Source organism: Cottoperca gobio, chromosome 4 (assembly GCF_900634415.1).
Source record: "Cottoperca gobio chromosome 4, fCotGob3.1, whole genome shotgun sequence".
Classification (NCBI taxonomy): Eukaryota; Metazoa; Chordata; class Actinopteri; order Perciformes; family Bovichtidae; genus Cottoperca; species Cottoperca gobio.
Window position 1 is genome coordinate 9,329,343 of NC_041358.1, and position 13,540 is coordinate 9,342,882.

Here is a 13,540-nt window from a genome sequence, read left to right on the forward strand (position 1 = left end):
CACAACTACCAGAGGAGAGAGCCCAGCAGGAGCCCACAGAGCACCGACACCCTCCAGGTAAGCTGGCACTTGCTTTGTGTTGTCTGTGATGCTCAAAGTAAAAAGTGTATATCCTGTTAGACCTGTTAGGAGTGTGTGCTTATTGTGAACTGCATCTTTAGTGTGTAGTGCTTTGATAACTGATATTTGTAAAACACTACAACTGTCATGTCATGTTTGTGACACTAGCTCAACCATGACATGGCAAGTTACAATGTTTGATAATTTCTGCCTGTTGTGTTTGTTACATCTTAATTTAGATTTACACATTTACATTTGTATCGTAATCTTTTAAGTGAGTGCTTAGGCCATGAACACAAATCTATATTTTACATGATGTATAGCATCATTGTATTTTCAGCGGACACTTAGGCCATGCATTGTGTTAAAATGAAAAAGTATTGAATTAGTTTAAAATAAATATAAGAGCAGCAGATACAGAAATGCTTTTTGTAATATGTTGGCACAGCTTTAAACTGCTGTAATGTCAAAGTTAAACTGTTTAGTAGTGCGGCATAGTTATTGTAATAGAAAGTCGGCACTGTCATCATCAAGAATCAAGTGAGGACATTAAAGGACCTTCCTGTATGCCACCCTGCGGTCCAAGCATTTCTCAGGACACGATGCCTGTCTGCACAGGATGTTCAGCTGCATCCTCAAATATCCTGCCAGTTTGACTTCCTCCTCTCCAGTGTTGCCATGACAACCAGAGGTGTCCCTCTCCTGGAAGCTGCAGTAACTTCTGTCTTCAGTTCCTCTGGCTGTTTGTACTGCAGGACGCTGACCCACTGATTGTTTGTTCCCCTGCAGGCCTTCACGCGCTGCCTGGATGAAGAAAGTATCGTGCTGCCGTGCGTTTTGTTTGCAGCCTCGGTACGCGCTTTACACTAAGTGATGAGTAAGTTCGATGTGTCGCGCTCGCTGAGAGACCCGTGGGATTGGTTGTATGATGAGAAGTGTGGAGTGTGTGCTGGAGTGTTACAAGTCTGATTTCTGTTATTATTACTGTGGGAAAGGCCGCCCTTGATTGTCCACCAGGGGGCACTAATAAAATATCAGAGCTGATTAAATATATTTTTTAAACTTTGCATAAAACAATTACAAGTCATGCATCAAGTTAGTCAGTCTGTTGACTTGCACTTCCTGCTCCTTTACTTACTCCAGTTGTTCATCTCTCTAACAGGTTGCTGACAGCAGGAAGAGGCAGAGGGAGGACAGCTGCTCCAGAGGCCCTGAGGAGCCTCCTGAGAGAAGACTCCGTGGGGATGCTGCCGTCCTGTCACAGCGTAGCTCCATCCCGCAGCCCTCCACCTCTTCCTCTACCCCACCACAGGCCAGGCAGGAGGATGTCCAGCTGGAGGTGAGTCCTCTAAATGTGTACATGAGCATTGGCCGGTGGTCACCGTGCACATTTATCCTACACTACTGCGTCAGTCCAAAGGGTGTAGTTGGACCAGTCTGACCCCCACCCCCCTCTCTCTGTCTGTCCAGGTTCAGGTAAGACAGGTGATCCAGCCAAGACCCCTCCAGGAGCCTATGGAGGACAGTCAGCCTGACGACGACGCGGCCTTATCCCTCCTGCCGGAACCCCGTGGTCTCTCACCCTCTTCTTTTCTTACAGTGTCCGAGAGCATCATGGCCTGGATGTCTGACTGTCCATTCAGCCGGGAGATGTGAGACTCCTGCAGGAAACAGGCCTGGTGCAGAGCTCCACTGCTGGACCAGCCAGTAGCTGTGACAGGACCACACACACACAAACACATTTTTAGTTTTACATTTTTAATTCTTTATTACTTTATAGATAAGTTTTTAATATTTCTCTTTTTAGTATGTTGATAAGTTTTACATTGTGAAGGCACCTCTCTAACTTCTGATATCAAGTTTGCTTTTGCCTGTTACTGTTTTCCCTTTTTCCTTGAAGGTATCACAGGAACACGTTTGCGACAGACCTGGTCCGAGCCTCCCAGGGACTAAAAGCCACTCGAGTTGCTCTGGTCTCTCTTTTCACCTGGACTCACCGCTGCCAGCATCTGTACACTTTGACCTTTGTCTTTTACTGACGGACACACTCCACATTTGTAGATTCTTCTTTGCCAGTTGACTTTTTTTTTTTTTACAATAAAGACCTTTCATTTACCAGCATCCATATGTGCTTTCCATATTTGTCATGACCTAAGAGCCGGGTTATGACACCACACAAAAGTATATTATAGTAGTCATGGTATAGTTTGTCATAAAAAAAACGTGAATATTAAACCATGTAGATAGTTTTAACTTCTAAAAAGATTAAACCAACTTTGCAGAAACAATCCCTGCTGCTCTGAACAATCCACAGACCTCACTGCCAACACTTTATTGTCAGAGACCTTTTCTTTAATAGAAAGTCGTCCAAGAGAAAACTTTAGTGTGAGGTCTGTGGATTATTCAGAGCAACAGTGTCATTGTTTTTTTGTAAAATCAAAAAAGATTGTGAGTACCATAAGAATAATTCTGTGGACTACTGTTTCTAAAGTCTAGAATGAACTTTGAACCTCAAGTTTTAAGGTAACAAAGACGATGTTTCCTAAATAAATATGATCTTTAAAAGCGAAGTTTCACACCAAAGCGAGTACCACGACATCACTGTATTTGCCGCCCTGATCTGCATCAATCTCACTATTCCTTATTAAACATTATTTTGCAAAATACTTAATAACTATGTTCTCATTAAATTTCACTGCAAATGATCCCATTCAAATAAAATGATTTCTCATTTTGACGGACATCCTCTGACTTCACTGCAGCAAAAACTGCTCGTGAGGCAGCTGACCAATAGAGGGCGCGAGTGCGGTGTCTGACCACCAACTACATTTCACCTTATTGAGTCACAAAGCAAGTAGTGTTAAAATGAGTTTTCACTTTTAAAGGTTTCCAACAAATCAACTGTTAAAGCCTAGTACATATTTTGATAAGTCAGTAACAGTAACACATTTGTATTGTACACACTTCTCATAATCTTATACATTAAAATATATCTTTTCACAATAAAAATCATACACATTAACAACGTATTTGCCAACTTCTACTAAACAGTGATTATTATTAATATAATTATTAAATGAACTAAGTACTAAATATTAGCCTACACTTGCAAATTATATAAAAATCTAAACATACAATGTGAAAACTATGATTTTAAATGAGTGATGCTGAAAGTACTGAAACTGATCCCTCTTACACCAACACATCCTTTATAATAATCTATAACATGAGAGACACTATGGGACCCCCATCAGACAAAACAAGACAACACACCCATATATTCTAATGACTGATTTATTTGCCTAATCTGCAAAAAAATTCCCATGTTATGTGACACATTACTTTCTCACTATGTAAAGGCTTTAATGAAACCAACATAATCTGATTATTTACTGTCCTCCCACATTTTACTTCCAGGTTACAATTTCTTGTCTTTCTCAACTAATTCCAACATGCAGGGATTCAAATGTAGCTTGAATAACTGATCAACCCTCCTGGTTCCAGCCAATCAGAGCTTGACTCCTTCCATGACCAGTTTGTGTGTGGGCGGGCCGGGGCAGGAGCTGGCTGCTGGGGAAGATCGGAGAGGGGCCGGCTGATCCACCACAGTACCGAGGGAGCCCCTGGGCGTGGCAGTGCGGTTTGAGCTGTGTGTGACTGAGTGCATGTGTTCGTGGGGATGCAGGTGTGTGTGGTTGTGGGGCTGATGCCCAGCATGCCCACTGTCTGCTTTCGCATGGGCCTGCTCCTCCACAGCGGCAGCCTACAGGGGGAAGAGAAAAGTGTAGCTATTTATTTCAGTGTTAAAATAAACTATATTAATTACTGGAAGAAATACTCTCTAAAAGCCTTTAGTAAGTGTGTGTATATGTGTGTGTATATGTGTATCTGAATTTAGATTATCTTGCCAACCTTTGGACCAATTTACATCACGCTTGGCGTGTGTGTTGCTGAGAACCCAAGGGAGTGCAGTGCCGCACGCAACGTTATATGGATCAGCGGTACTGGAGAAAACTTGAAAACAAGTTCACTTGGCCGGACTTTGGTTAGCACCTGCGCTAAGTTGTAAAAGTGCAAATAGATGCACATCAAAATCTACACAACAGCGCTCATATGTCCGCTAACGGCCACTATGGGACGTCTCTGTATGTCTTCTTTCACAAAATAGTGCGTTACTGGTTATAGAAATGAGGATGTGTGTGTGTGTGTGTGTGTTAAAAATATTGCATGTTTATCCATACTGTTATGGTACAGTGGCCAAAAAGGTGTGCTGCCCTTCAAATGAAGACGTCTGCATGTGTGTCGGCCCGCTTGAACCTCAAAGTTCTGTATTGACTGTAATTGACGGTATTGAGGCTATAAGGTTTTCATGGCAGCTTTTGCACTGATGATGCGTACACTGTAGCGTTGCTACCGAAACCCAAGAAGCAGTGGCACGAGCACCAGTGAATCCACTTCAGATACAATGGCAGATAGATTGATAGATGGATTAGAATTAGTTTGTTGTTTATGCCCATTTAAAATGTTTAAGATCCCATTTAAGTCCTATTGTGCGATGCATTACTGCAGTTGAAGCAGGTACCTGAGGTTCGTAGATCTCACAATTCACCTCGACAGACTTCCGGTTCTTGAATGAGCTGTCCTTCTTTCTGACAGGGAGTCTTATTTCAAACTGTTCATCGTGTGCCACGTGTGAGCCCACACAGAAGCCTCTATGCTGAAAACAAAAATTCAAGAATAGTTGAGCGTGGATTTACAACTTGGTGGCCAAGAGTAAGTAAATGATGTATTTAAACACTCTTAATACATTTGTGTGTGTGTGACTCACTGCAAACTGACAGTCCATAGGTGGGCAGTGGCTCAGTTCACTGGCATCTGTGCTCTTTGAACACACCGTCTCCAGGATGGTGAACTCCACAAAGTAGGATGGACCATTAACCCACTGACAAAGCACACAGAAGACATGATGCATACCCACAGAGGTAGAAGAAGTACTCAGATCTTTTACTTAAGTGACAGTAGTAATACAACAGTGTAAAAATACTGTGCAGCATTCTAAATCTTACTTAAAAGTAAAAAGAAGTACTTACAAAAAGTAAAAGTCATCATTATGCAGAATAAAATATATTATTGGATTATAATTATTGATGTATTAATGTGTTCATCACTTTATTGTTGCAGCTGGAACAGGTGAAGCTCATTTTAAATGTATTTTATTTTATATTGGCACCGGGGATCAATACAGTGTTATTAAAACAATAATATCATCATTTATTAGTTGATTATACTTTGTATCAATAATCTGAATCTGTAAAGTTATAAATGTAGTAAACGTTCAATATTTCCCTCTGAGATGAAGGGGACTATTGTACAAAGTAGAATAAAATTGAAATACTCAAGTACCTCAAAAATTTTAAATTTTAAAGTAAAAACATTTAGCAGCGGATTTGTTTTTAGTTCTCCCCTCTCTTTCCTCCGCTTTGTCTCTGGCTGTAGGTTAAGGTGTGTTCACATGTGTGTGCGTAGGGGGCGGAGCCCCGCCCTTCGCGAAACCGAGCAGAGGAGAAACTGCACAAAGCAAGCAGTAGACCGGGGGGGGGGTCAAACTCAATCACAGGGAGAGACAAACACGGTCCACATGTATTGAACAGGATAGACATATTGGATAAAGTGCAAAAAGATATGGAACATATTTAAGTCAACTGCAAACGGATTGCTGAGCAGTTCAATTTAAATTTCTGAGCTGCAAAGTCGGCAAATGCGCTCAGTTTATGAGCAGAATGCGCGGTGGAGATGGTTTGTCAGTGTTTGGAAACACGCTCGTTATTCTTAAAAAATGCACGCATAAAGTTGCATTCAAATTTATATATTTTTATATATGGCTCTCAAGGAAATACATAAAAAAATATTTCGCTTTTATGGCTCTCCCAGCCAAAAAGGTTCCCGACCCCTGTTTTAACCTGTGAACTGGCTCTCGTAATGTTCCCCAGAGTGAAGTAGTTGGCCAGCCGACTCTCTTCATTGAACCTCTGCAGGGAGAGTTTGGCGGTCTCCTTGACGACGGGCTCGTTTAGGTTGTCCACTGTGGGACAGTCCGGACACTCATCCAACACTACAGTGGCGGGAACTAAACACAAGAATTATCAGGGTCAAAGGTCAATGTCATGTGCAATATTCACTTTTACCATTTTTATCAATGGCTGTGTACATATACTACTGTTACTCTATTTTACGCCACTTTACTTTCTTGTTCTTTTGCTGTAACAACGGAAACTTCCCCGTTGTGGGACTAATAAAGGATTTTTGATTCTGATTCTGATTCTGAATGTAAAGTAGCCAAAAGTGTTCTTTGAGGATTTAACCCAGGACCTTTGTACAGTCACAGGTGCTCCTTCCCTAACCTCCATCCTGCAGTCTGACCTCAGCTATCGTCAGCATCCCTCTCGTCCCCTCGATGGTGAGTTCTCAGTCCCTAAGCTAAAGTATTGAAAAAAGTGTAAAAAATAAAGCTCTGCATAATCCCTCACGGAAGGCATGTTTCCTCGCCTTAGGGAGGGGCAGAGCATATATAGAGAAATAGTTCAGTGCATGTCAGTGTCCAACAAAAAAGACTTGCGACACTTTCTCTCACAGTGTTTTTGTTTTTATGTTATCAAATGAATGAAAAGAAATGAGGCGGAATGACTCCATTGATCTACCTTTACGAAGTGCACAGGAGTAGCTTTGAAGTTTGACTTCAGAGTCAAAGGCAAAGGCAGATACCTCACACTCTCCATACGCCTGAAGGACACACACAGACATATATACAGTATACAGGTATAGACACAGGCACATATAAGGCAACAAATGCAAGTGTTAAAGAAAGCATAGGAAGCAAAAGAAGATTAAATTGTAGTTTGGCCTTTGGGTAGCAGTTAAAGTTGCAATCAAATAGTGTTTTTTTGTTTATAAGGTTCCTAAATGAGTGAAATGACCCGGAAGTATCCGAGTGGCAGCCATTATAAGAGCTGGTGAAATACTTCCTTTCTTCACTCCTTTAGCGAGGGTACACTGGACCATCCTTTACCAGGAAAGGAGATAATGCCGTCCCACAATTCCTTTAGGCAGAACCCTTTAAAGTGACGCACCTTCCATAATAATTGTATGGATACATTGAAAATATTCTTCTTAGGAGGTGGGATTCCATTTTGGACAGGAATTATACTTGAATTGTACAGCATTGAATGTGTAAATGTATAAATCAGTGGTCGAATAATTACGCAGCCTAGTGTAAGTATAGTTGGATTCTTTTAGCACCGCGGTTGTTATTTCCTAAATCCTTTTGAATTCTCTTGTCTTTCCTTGACCTGACGGATTAGGAAAAGGCTTAGGACGTCATTTTTTGAGTATTTGAACGCAGTTTAAATTTGGTGTGCCTCACAAAACAACACCACGTGGTACTTACTGGAACAACAGCAACATCCCTGACTTCACATTGTTTCCATGGTCTCCTGCTGGTGATGTGGCAGCTGGTCTCCATGACATCAATAGTCAGTTTGTAGAGTGACCCACCTTTCTCCTGGTAACACACACACACGCACGCACGCACGCACACACACACACACACACACACACACACACACACACACACACACACACATACACATGTTTCTTTTCATGTATAGACCAATTCTTAATTTAGTTTTCTTATTATCTCCCCCAGCCGTAAGCCCAGAGGGGATCATGCGTATGGTTGTGTGTGTGTGTGTGTGTGTATCTCACATACTACTGGACCCATCAGCCTAATATTCTTTATGCACATTTATGACTCAATGCTCATTCACGGTTGTGGTGATTCACAACTATTTTATTGATTGTTTTATACTGTCATTGACGGCTGACTCCTCGCTCCTCTTCATCGGCCGGTCGGGGTCATAAGTCATCAACAACTGCTTCAGTAGCAAAGGCATCTCCGGCAATCGGCTACGCTAAAAAAAAAGCCATACCTCGACTTTTGTGCCTGCAGATTAATTCCATACCCGATATGCTATGATTCATTGATGATTCAAAGTCAGGCACAATATGAGATGAATAAATCCCTGATTTTGTTATGTCCACCGCCATCTTGACTTTAAGGGAGCCTGGCGGAGATCTGCCCTCAACTGAGAACACTTTACTGGTTCTTATTACTTTTCTTGGCTCTGCAAACAAGGTTACTGGTCCACCCTCCTTCTGCAAATACTGGTGCATCTTTCAAGATGTGTTGAACCCTGTTCATGTTTTTGTGTTTGCATAATAAGGATAATAAGAATATGTGATTCTCTTTTCATTTGGATTCATTATAAGTTAGTTATGAGTGGAATTACTACTCAGACATTTAAGCCAAAGATAAATGATGTGTAAACTATGAAGCAGAACATTGGATTGGTTGTCATGGAAACACCAGAACCTGATAGTGAAAACTTTTTTAGGGGCTTTTAAACCTTAACACGATGACACATTCTCGTACCCAGTGGACTGGCCATTTCCAAGAGGATGTTTTAATAATAATAATAATAATAATAATAATAATAATAATAATACATTAGACTTGTATAGCGCTTTTCTGGAGTATAAATATAATTATAATATAAATATAAAAATAAATATATAAACGAACAAACGAGAAAAGGAGGATAAGCAGGAGAGACAAATAATGGTGTGTGTGTGTGTGTGTGTGTGTGTGTGTGTGTGTGTGTGTGTGTGTGCGCGTGTGCGTGTGTGTGCGTGTGTGTGTGTGTGTGTGTGTGTGTGTGTGTTCGCCCTCACCTTTTCAGGAGTGTGAGAGAGGTCATACAGCCTGTTGAGGCTCAGGATGTATCCATCTGTCAGGTCCTGGTTGATCTGCTCCAGGGCCTCTTCCGCCACCCTCACCGCCTCAGGGCTATTGCAGCCAGGAGGGTCTGACATGGCTCTTCCCTCCTGCTGCAGCAAAGCCAGACATAGGAGCAGCAGGTACACACTCATCGTCTAAAACACACACAGATTTGGCCAAACAAAAACCCTGATTTTACCCGATTGGATCACTAAGTCCTGGTAGGTAATTTAACATACAGGCAAACACAGGTCCTGGTCTGTAAATCTTCCTTTGCAAGACATGGAATACATTTTTCCAGATAGGGTTTGGACAGAAACATGTGATGCTGATGCTGGACTTTCCCCTCTTTCCTAAAGGATGAGCAAACAGCTGCTATCTGCTGCTCGGTAGGCCAATGGCTGGCTCAGGGTCATAGTGCACTGGGGAACAGGGGGCTCCTACACTTACTTTAATTTCTCTCATTGTGGAAAATTCTGCAGCAGATTCCACAGAGCCTTGTTTAAAGGAGCACCTCACTGAAAACTGACCGTATGTTTTGGTTATCAAGTACACTGTGAAAAGTGTGTAGCTCACTCTGTAGCTGCTGTAAATGTAAAAAAGTTTGTAAACTGCTACTAAAAAACAACTATAAACCTGTCCATTTGTATGTTCATTTTCTTTCAAACATATTTTTTGCCGCCAATATAGCTAAACACATAGCTAGTGCAGTAAGCTGTTAACCTTTGTCAGACTCAACTGCTTACATTACGTGCCAAGCAATTCTTTTTATAGCAGAGGCCAGGCCAAAATCATACAACCATACAACCATCGTTGTATTGTAGGCAAAATATTATTGTGGTTCCCTCACTCTTTAATTCAGTCAGACAACAGTGACTGAGCATTTTGCTTCACAAATACACTACTAGAAAAAGAACACAGTATAAACAGGTTTTTATTTTCAAGGTTGGTTTCTTCCATAGGTGTTTTTGTAAGATGGCCGACTCATTGACTGTGTCTTTTGACATTTTTTGGCTTTTTCTATTTGCAAAAGATAGAATTTGGATCGGCATATCAGAAGAACAGCACAGCAGCCAACCAGGAGCCGCTTCTTTTTACAGTAAGAGGCTTCCAGGGACGTATTGAGACTTGTTTTTAGTATCCGTACGTTTTGTACAATTACTGCATCGTCTTTATGTAGTAATGTTAAGTAGACTGGAAAACATGTGATCTCTAAAAGAATGCATGACCTCAGTTCAACTGTACACAAACACATGAATTGTAAAAACAAAATATAAAACACAATAACTGATTAAAAACTAATTGTAAAGTGTGTCATAAAGTGCATAAACAACAAGAAATTCAATTGTTGAACATTATTTTTGGAGCTTGTGTCTCTGGTCGATACAATCCTTAACTTGAAATTACAACATGTGTTGTCAGTTATGCGTGGGTTGTGTTCCAGGGCTGCAGAACATAGATAAGAGATGTTTGCTGATTGTGTAAAGCTGATGTGACCAATAAATGTCCACAAAGATAATGTCAACAGAGTGGGGGAATGCAGTTTACTCTTCTAGCTAATCTTATGTTTGCTGTGTGAAAAATGCAAAAAGTTAACAATGATTTCTGCCTCTGAGGTTGTGTTTGTCTATTAGCAGGATCTCATGTACTACTTTGAGCTCCCAGTCGGCACCCAATCTGCATTATGTATCTGTGACAACTTTATGATTTAATTCTTAGCCTTATTAAATATATACAACCATACTTTTTAAACAAAATAGACCATTGCATATAGAAAATGTCAAATGATCTGATGCAGATCCGAATAAAGATTTAAGAAAAAGTTTAAATCTGTTTTTAAATAAATAATATAAGAGTATTCTTCGGCCTGTAAAGGTCTGTACAATCTAAGTGCTTTTTCTAGTTCTGCATTTTGTTATGAGTGCTTCAGCTCAACACGTATAAGAAAGAGATGAAGAGGCTCAGCCCAGCCCGTCAACAATTCAAACTTTATTAGATATTCTAAATCTGGTAGAATATAGTTAAAAAATAAAAATATTACTGTTAACTGTTTTAAATGTATTACTTACATGATGTACATTAGGTAAGCATGTACATGTATATTACCAGGAAAAGGCCTCTTCAAATAGAATACATATTTAGTTGGACGGCTGTGACAGTAGTGAGATCAGTGACAGGAAACACAATTGTATTAAATCAACACAATATGAATCATTTATTATTGTTGTGCAGCCAAACACAGATAACATACAAACATAGAAAACTTTCATGATTGCCGGTTTGATCAAACAGCAAAATGGTGGTCAGTTTCTACAGTTTCGTTAAGTGTTAGTGTTCAGTTTAATCGCTATTATGACCACCAAAATGACTGGAAGAAACTTGTATTTTAATGTTAATGTATTTTTATTTTATAACATGGTTGAACTGAAGAGAGACAGGGAAGGTTACATGTAATGTGCTTATGTTAAACCATCATGTTGCCTAAGAATGAGGATGCAATCAAGGTGTGTTAAAAGCAAATGTGTTAAATGTTTCCTGTCTTCTCTTCAGTCTGTGTCTTTGTGTGAAGTTTTTCTTTAAGATGCATTCAGTTCCCAAGTGAGTTCAACAGGCCACCTTAAGCAGCTGTCTTGAACCTGGGGTCCTCAGCGAAGAGTTTCTCCACCAGGGTTACTCCCTCAGGCGCAGGGGTGCACTGGGCTGACACTGCGGTGGGGAAGCCCTCGATGGTGGGTTCCGACTTTCCGGGGATCTGGGGATCGGGCTTCAGAGGCAAGGTGACTCCCACCTCAGGGCCACCGGCGGGGACATCGGGGAATGAAGGCAGGGTAATGGGCTGGCCCATGGCAGGCACCATCCTCACAATGCCCTCTGGGTGGTTGTGGGCTGACTTCTCATGCTCGTGGTCGTGGTGATGGTGGTGGTGCTCGTGCTCGTGCAGGTGACTGTGCTTGTGGTCGTGATCCAGAGCGACCTCGTGATCGTGCTCGTGGGTGTGCACGCTGTCGCCATGCTTGTAGTCGTGGTGCTGGTTGGGCAGGTCGCCGCTGTGGTTATGTGCCTTGCTGTGATGAGTGTGCACGTGATCGTGCCCGTGCCCGTGGTCATGGGAGTGGGCGTGAGCATGCCTGTGGCTGCTGCCCGCCTCGTGGTCGTGCGTGTGATGGTGGTCGCTGTTGTTATCGTGCTGCTGGGTATTGCTGTGATGAACATGGCCCTTGGTATGGTCGTGCACGTGGTCGTGTGTGTGCGCGTCGTCGGTGGCGTGTGCGACGTCATGGTCGTGGCTGTGTGCGTGTGTGTCTGTGTGGCTGTGGTCAGTCTCTCCGCCCAGCAGGTGTGTTTTCTTCTCTCTTTCAGCAGCCTGGAGAACATGTAAAGATACAATTAGTGATGTGTGGGACAACAAAATGTGGGTAAATTGGTAGAATTTAAGATGAGTGTAACTTCTACTACATCCACCATGGTTAGAAAGCATAATGGCATATATATTCATATATATTGTACATATTTTCATAGTATTTTTTGACATTTTTATTTAAATATTCTTCTATAAAGCTTATAGAAGAATATTATATTAGGATATATTATACATATTTTTGTAGTACTTCTTTTTAAATGTTGTGTGTAATTTTCTTCTATGTATGTCTCTTGCTTTTTGTACTTGCTAATTTGACTTTCATTTCCTTTTACTATATTTATGTTACTATATTTATGTTACACCGAAGCAAATTCCTTGTACGTGAAACTAACTGGCAACCGGATTCTTCTTCTTCATCTTCTAAAGACGTAACATTACCTGCATGAGAAGAATGCAGGGCTCTTTTGAGGCAACTTGTGAAGGAAAATTCCACTTTATTACTTGGATCTTATTATTTTATTTTATCTGACCATTGTGTCTATATGATAACATTGTTATCACTAAAATAATTTCTGATATGATCTCAGCAATTACTTTGGTGAATACGAAGTTATGATAGAAATGATTGCCAAAACTATGAAAATAAATTGTAATTAATCGGAATTGAATTTGTATATATTTAAATAAATATTTCACGTGTGCTTTTTCCTCTTACTACAGAAAAACATTAAATAATTAAATGAATGTGACACTGTGTTTTGTCATGGCTTAGTGAGTCTTACCTCAGGCTCAAAGATCTGACAGTCTACGCTGGTGTCAGCATCACCAGTGGGAGAGTAGAAGAGGGATGCCTTACAGAAGCCCTTGTGCTGAGGAGAGGAGAACAAGAGAAAACGTGAGAGGGGAGAGAGCCGAGGGACGGTTATGCCTGTGGCTTTATGAGAGTTTCATAGTCAAACAAACTGAATTTTCTTGCTTACTGATATGAACCATAAACATACTGATCCAGAGCTATAAGGAGGATTCTTTAAGAGGTTAAAAACTTTAAATAATCCCGATTTATTACGGGAAAGACAGAATGAAAACTGGATTTAAATTTTTTAATTTAAAAAACAAAACACTTCTGTGAGAATACAAGCCAAATACAGTTCGACTCAAGCACGTCATAAGTCTCTATATAACACTTAAATACAATCCTGGAAGTTAAAATAAATGATCCCTTTGATCAAGATATAAATAGTCAAAAACAATTTGCCATGACTCACAGTGAACTCGCAGTCCATGAG

The 13,540-nt window shown here is 40.8% G+C and overlaps 2 protein-coding genes and 1 long non-coding RNA gene across 3 annotated transcripts in view; 1 reads left to right on the forward strand and 2 right to left on the reverse strand.

Annotated features, from left to right (window-relative positions):
- On the forward strand, positions 1–2,106 carry LOC115007380 (uncharacterized). The gene is made up of 5 exons (XR_003832176.1): positions 1–57; positions 850–937; positions 1,223–1,399; positions 1,531–1,536; positions 1,661–2,106. It is a non-coding gene; the product is annotated as an uncharacterized LOC115007380 (long non-coding RNA).
- A 1,462-nt stretch (positions 2,107–3,568) lies between these two features.
- Positions 3,569–9,045, reverse strand: LOC115007429 (fetuin-B-like). Its single transcript, XM_029430294.1, has 7 exons — positions 8,848–9,045; positions 7,505–7,618; positions 6,759–6,840; positions 6,021–6,187; positions 4,889–5,002; positions 4,643–4,777; positions 3,569–3,823 (listed from the first exon to the last, which is right to left on the reverse strand). The coding sequence occupies exons 1-7, from the start codon at positions 9,043–9,045 to the stop codon at positions 3,569–3,571; spliced, it is 1,065 nt and encodes a 354-aa protein (XP_029286154.1).
- A 2,132-nt stretch (positions 9,046–11,177) lies between these two features.
- The window catches only part of fetub (fetuin B), a 5,557-nt gene continuing 3,194 nt past the window's right edge, over positions 11,178–13,540 (reverse strand). Inside the window, exons 5-7 of the mRNA XM_029430190.1 lie at positions 13,520–13,540; positions 13,037–13,123; positions 11,178–12,257 (exon numbers count right to left, since the gene is read on the reverse strand). The exon at positions 13,520–13,540 is cut by the window's right edge and continues 87 nt beyond it. Coding sequence (XP_029286050.1) covers positions 11,511–12,257; positions 13,037–13,123; positions 13,520–13,540 — 855 coding nt within the window. The 3' untranslated portion in view covers positions 11,178–11,510. The remainder of the gene's footprint in view (positions 12,258–13,036; positions 13,124–13,519) is intronic.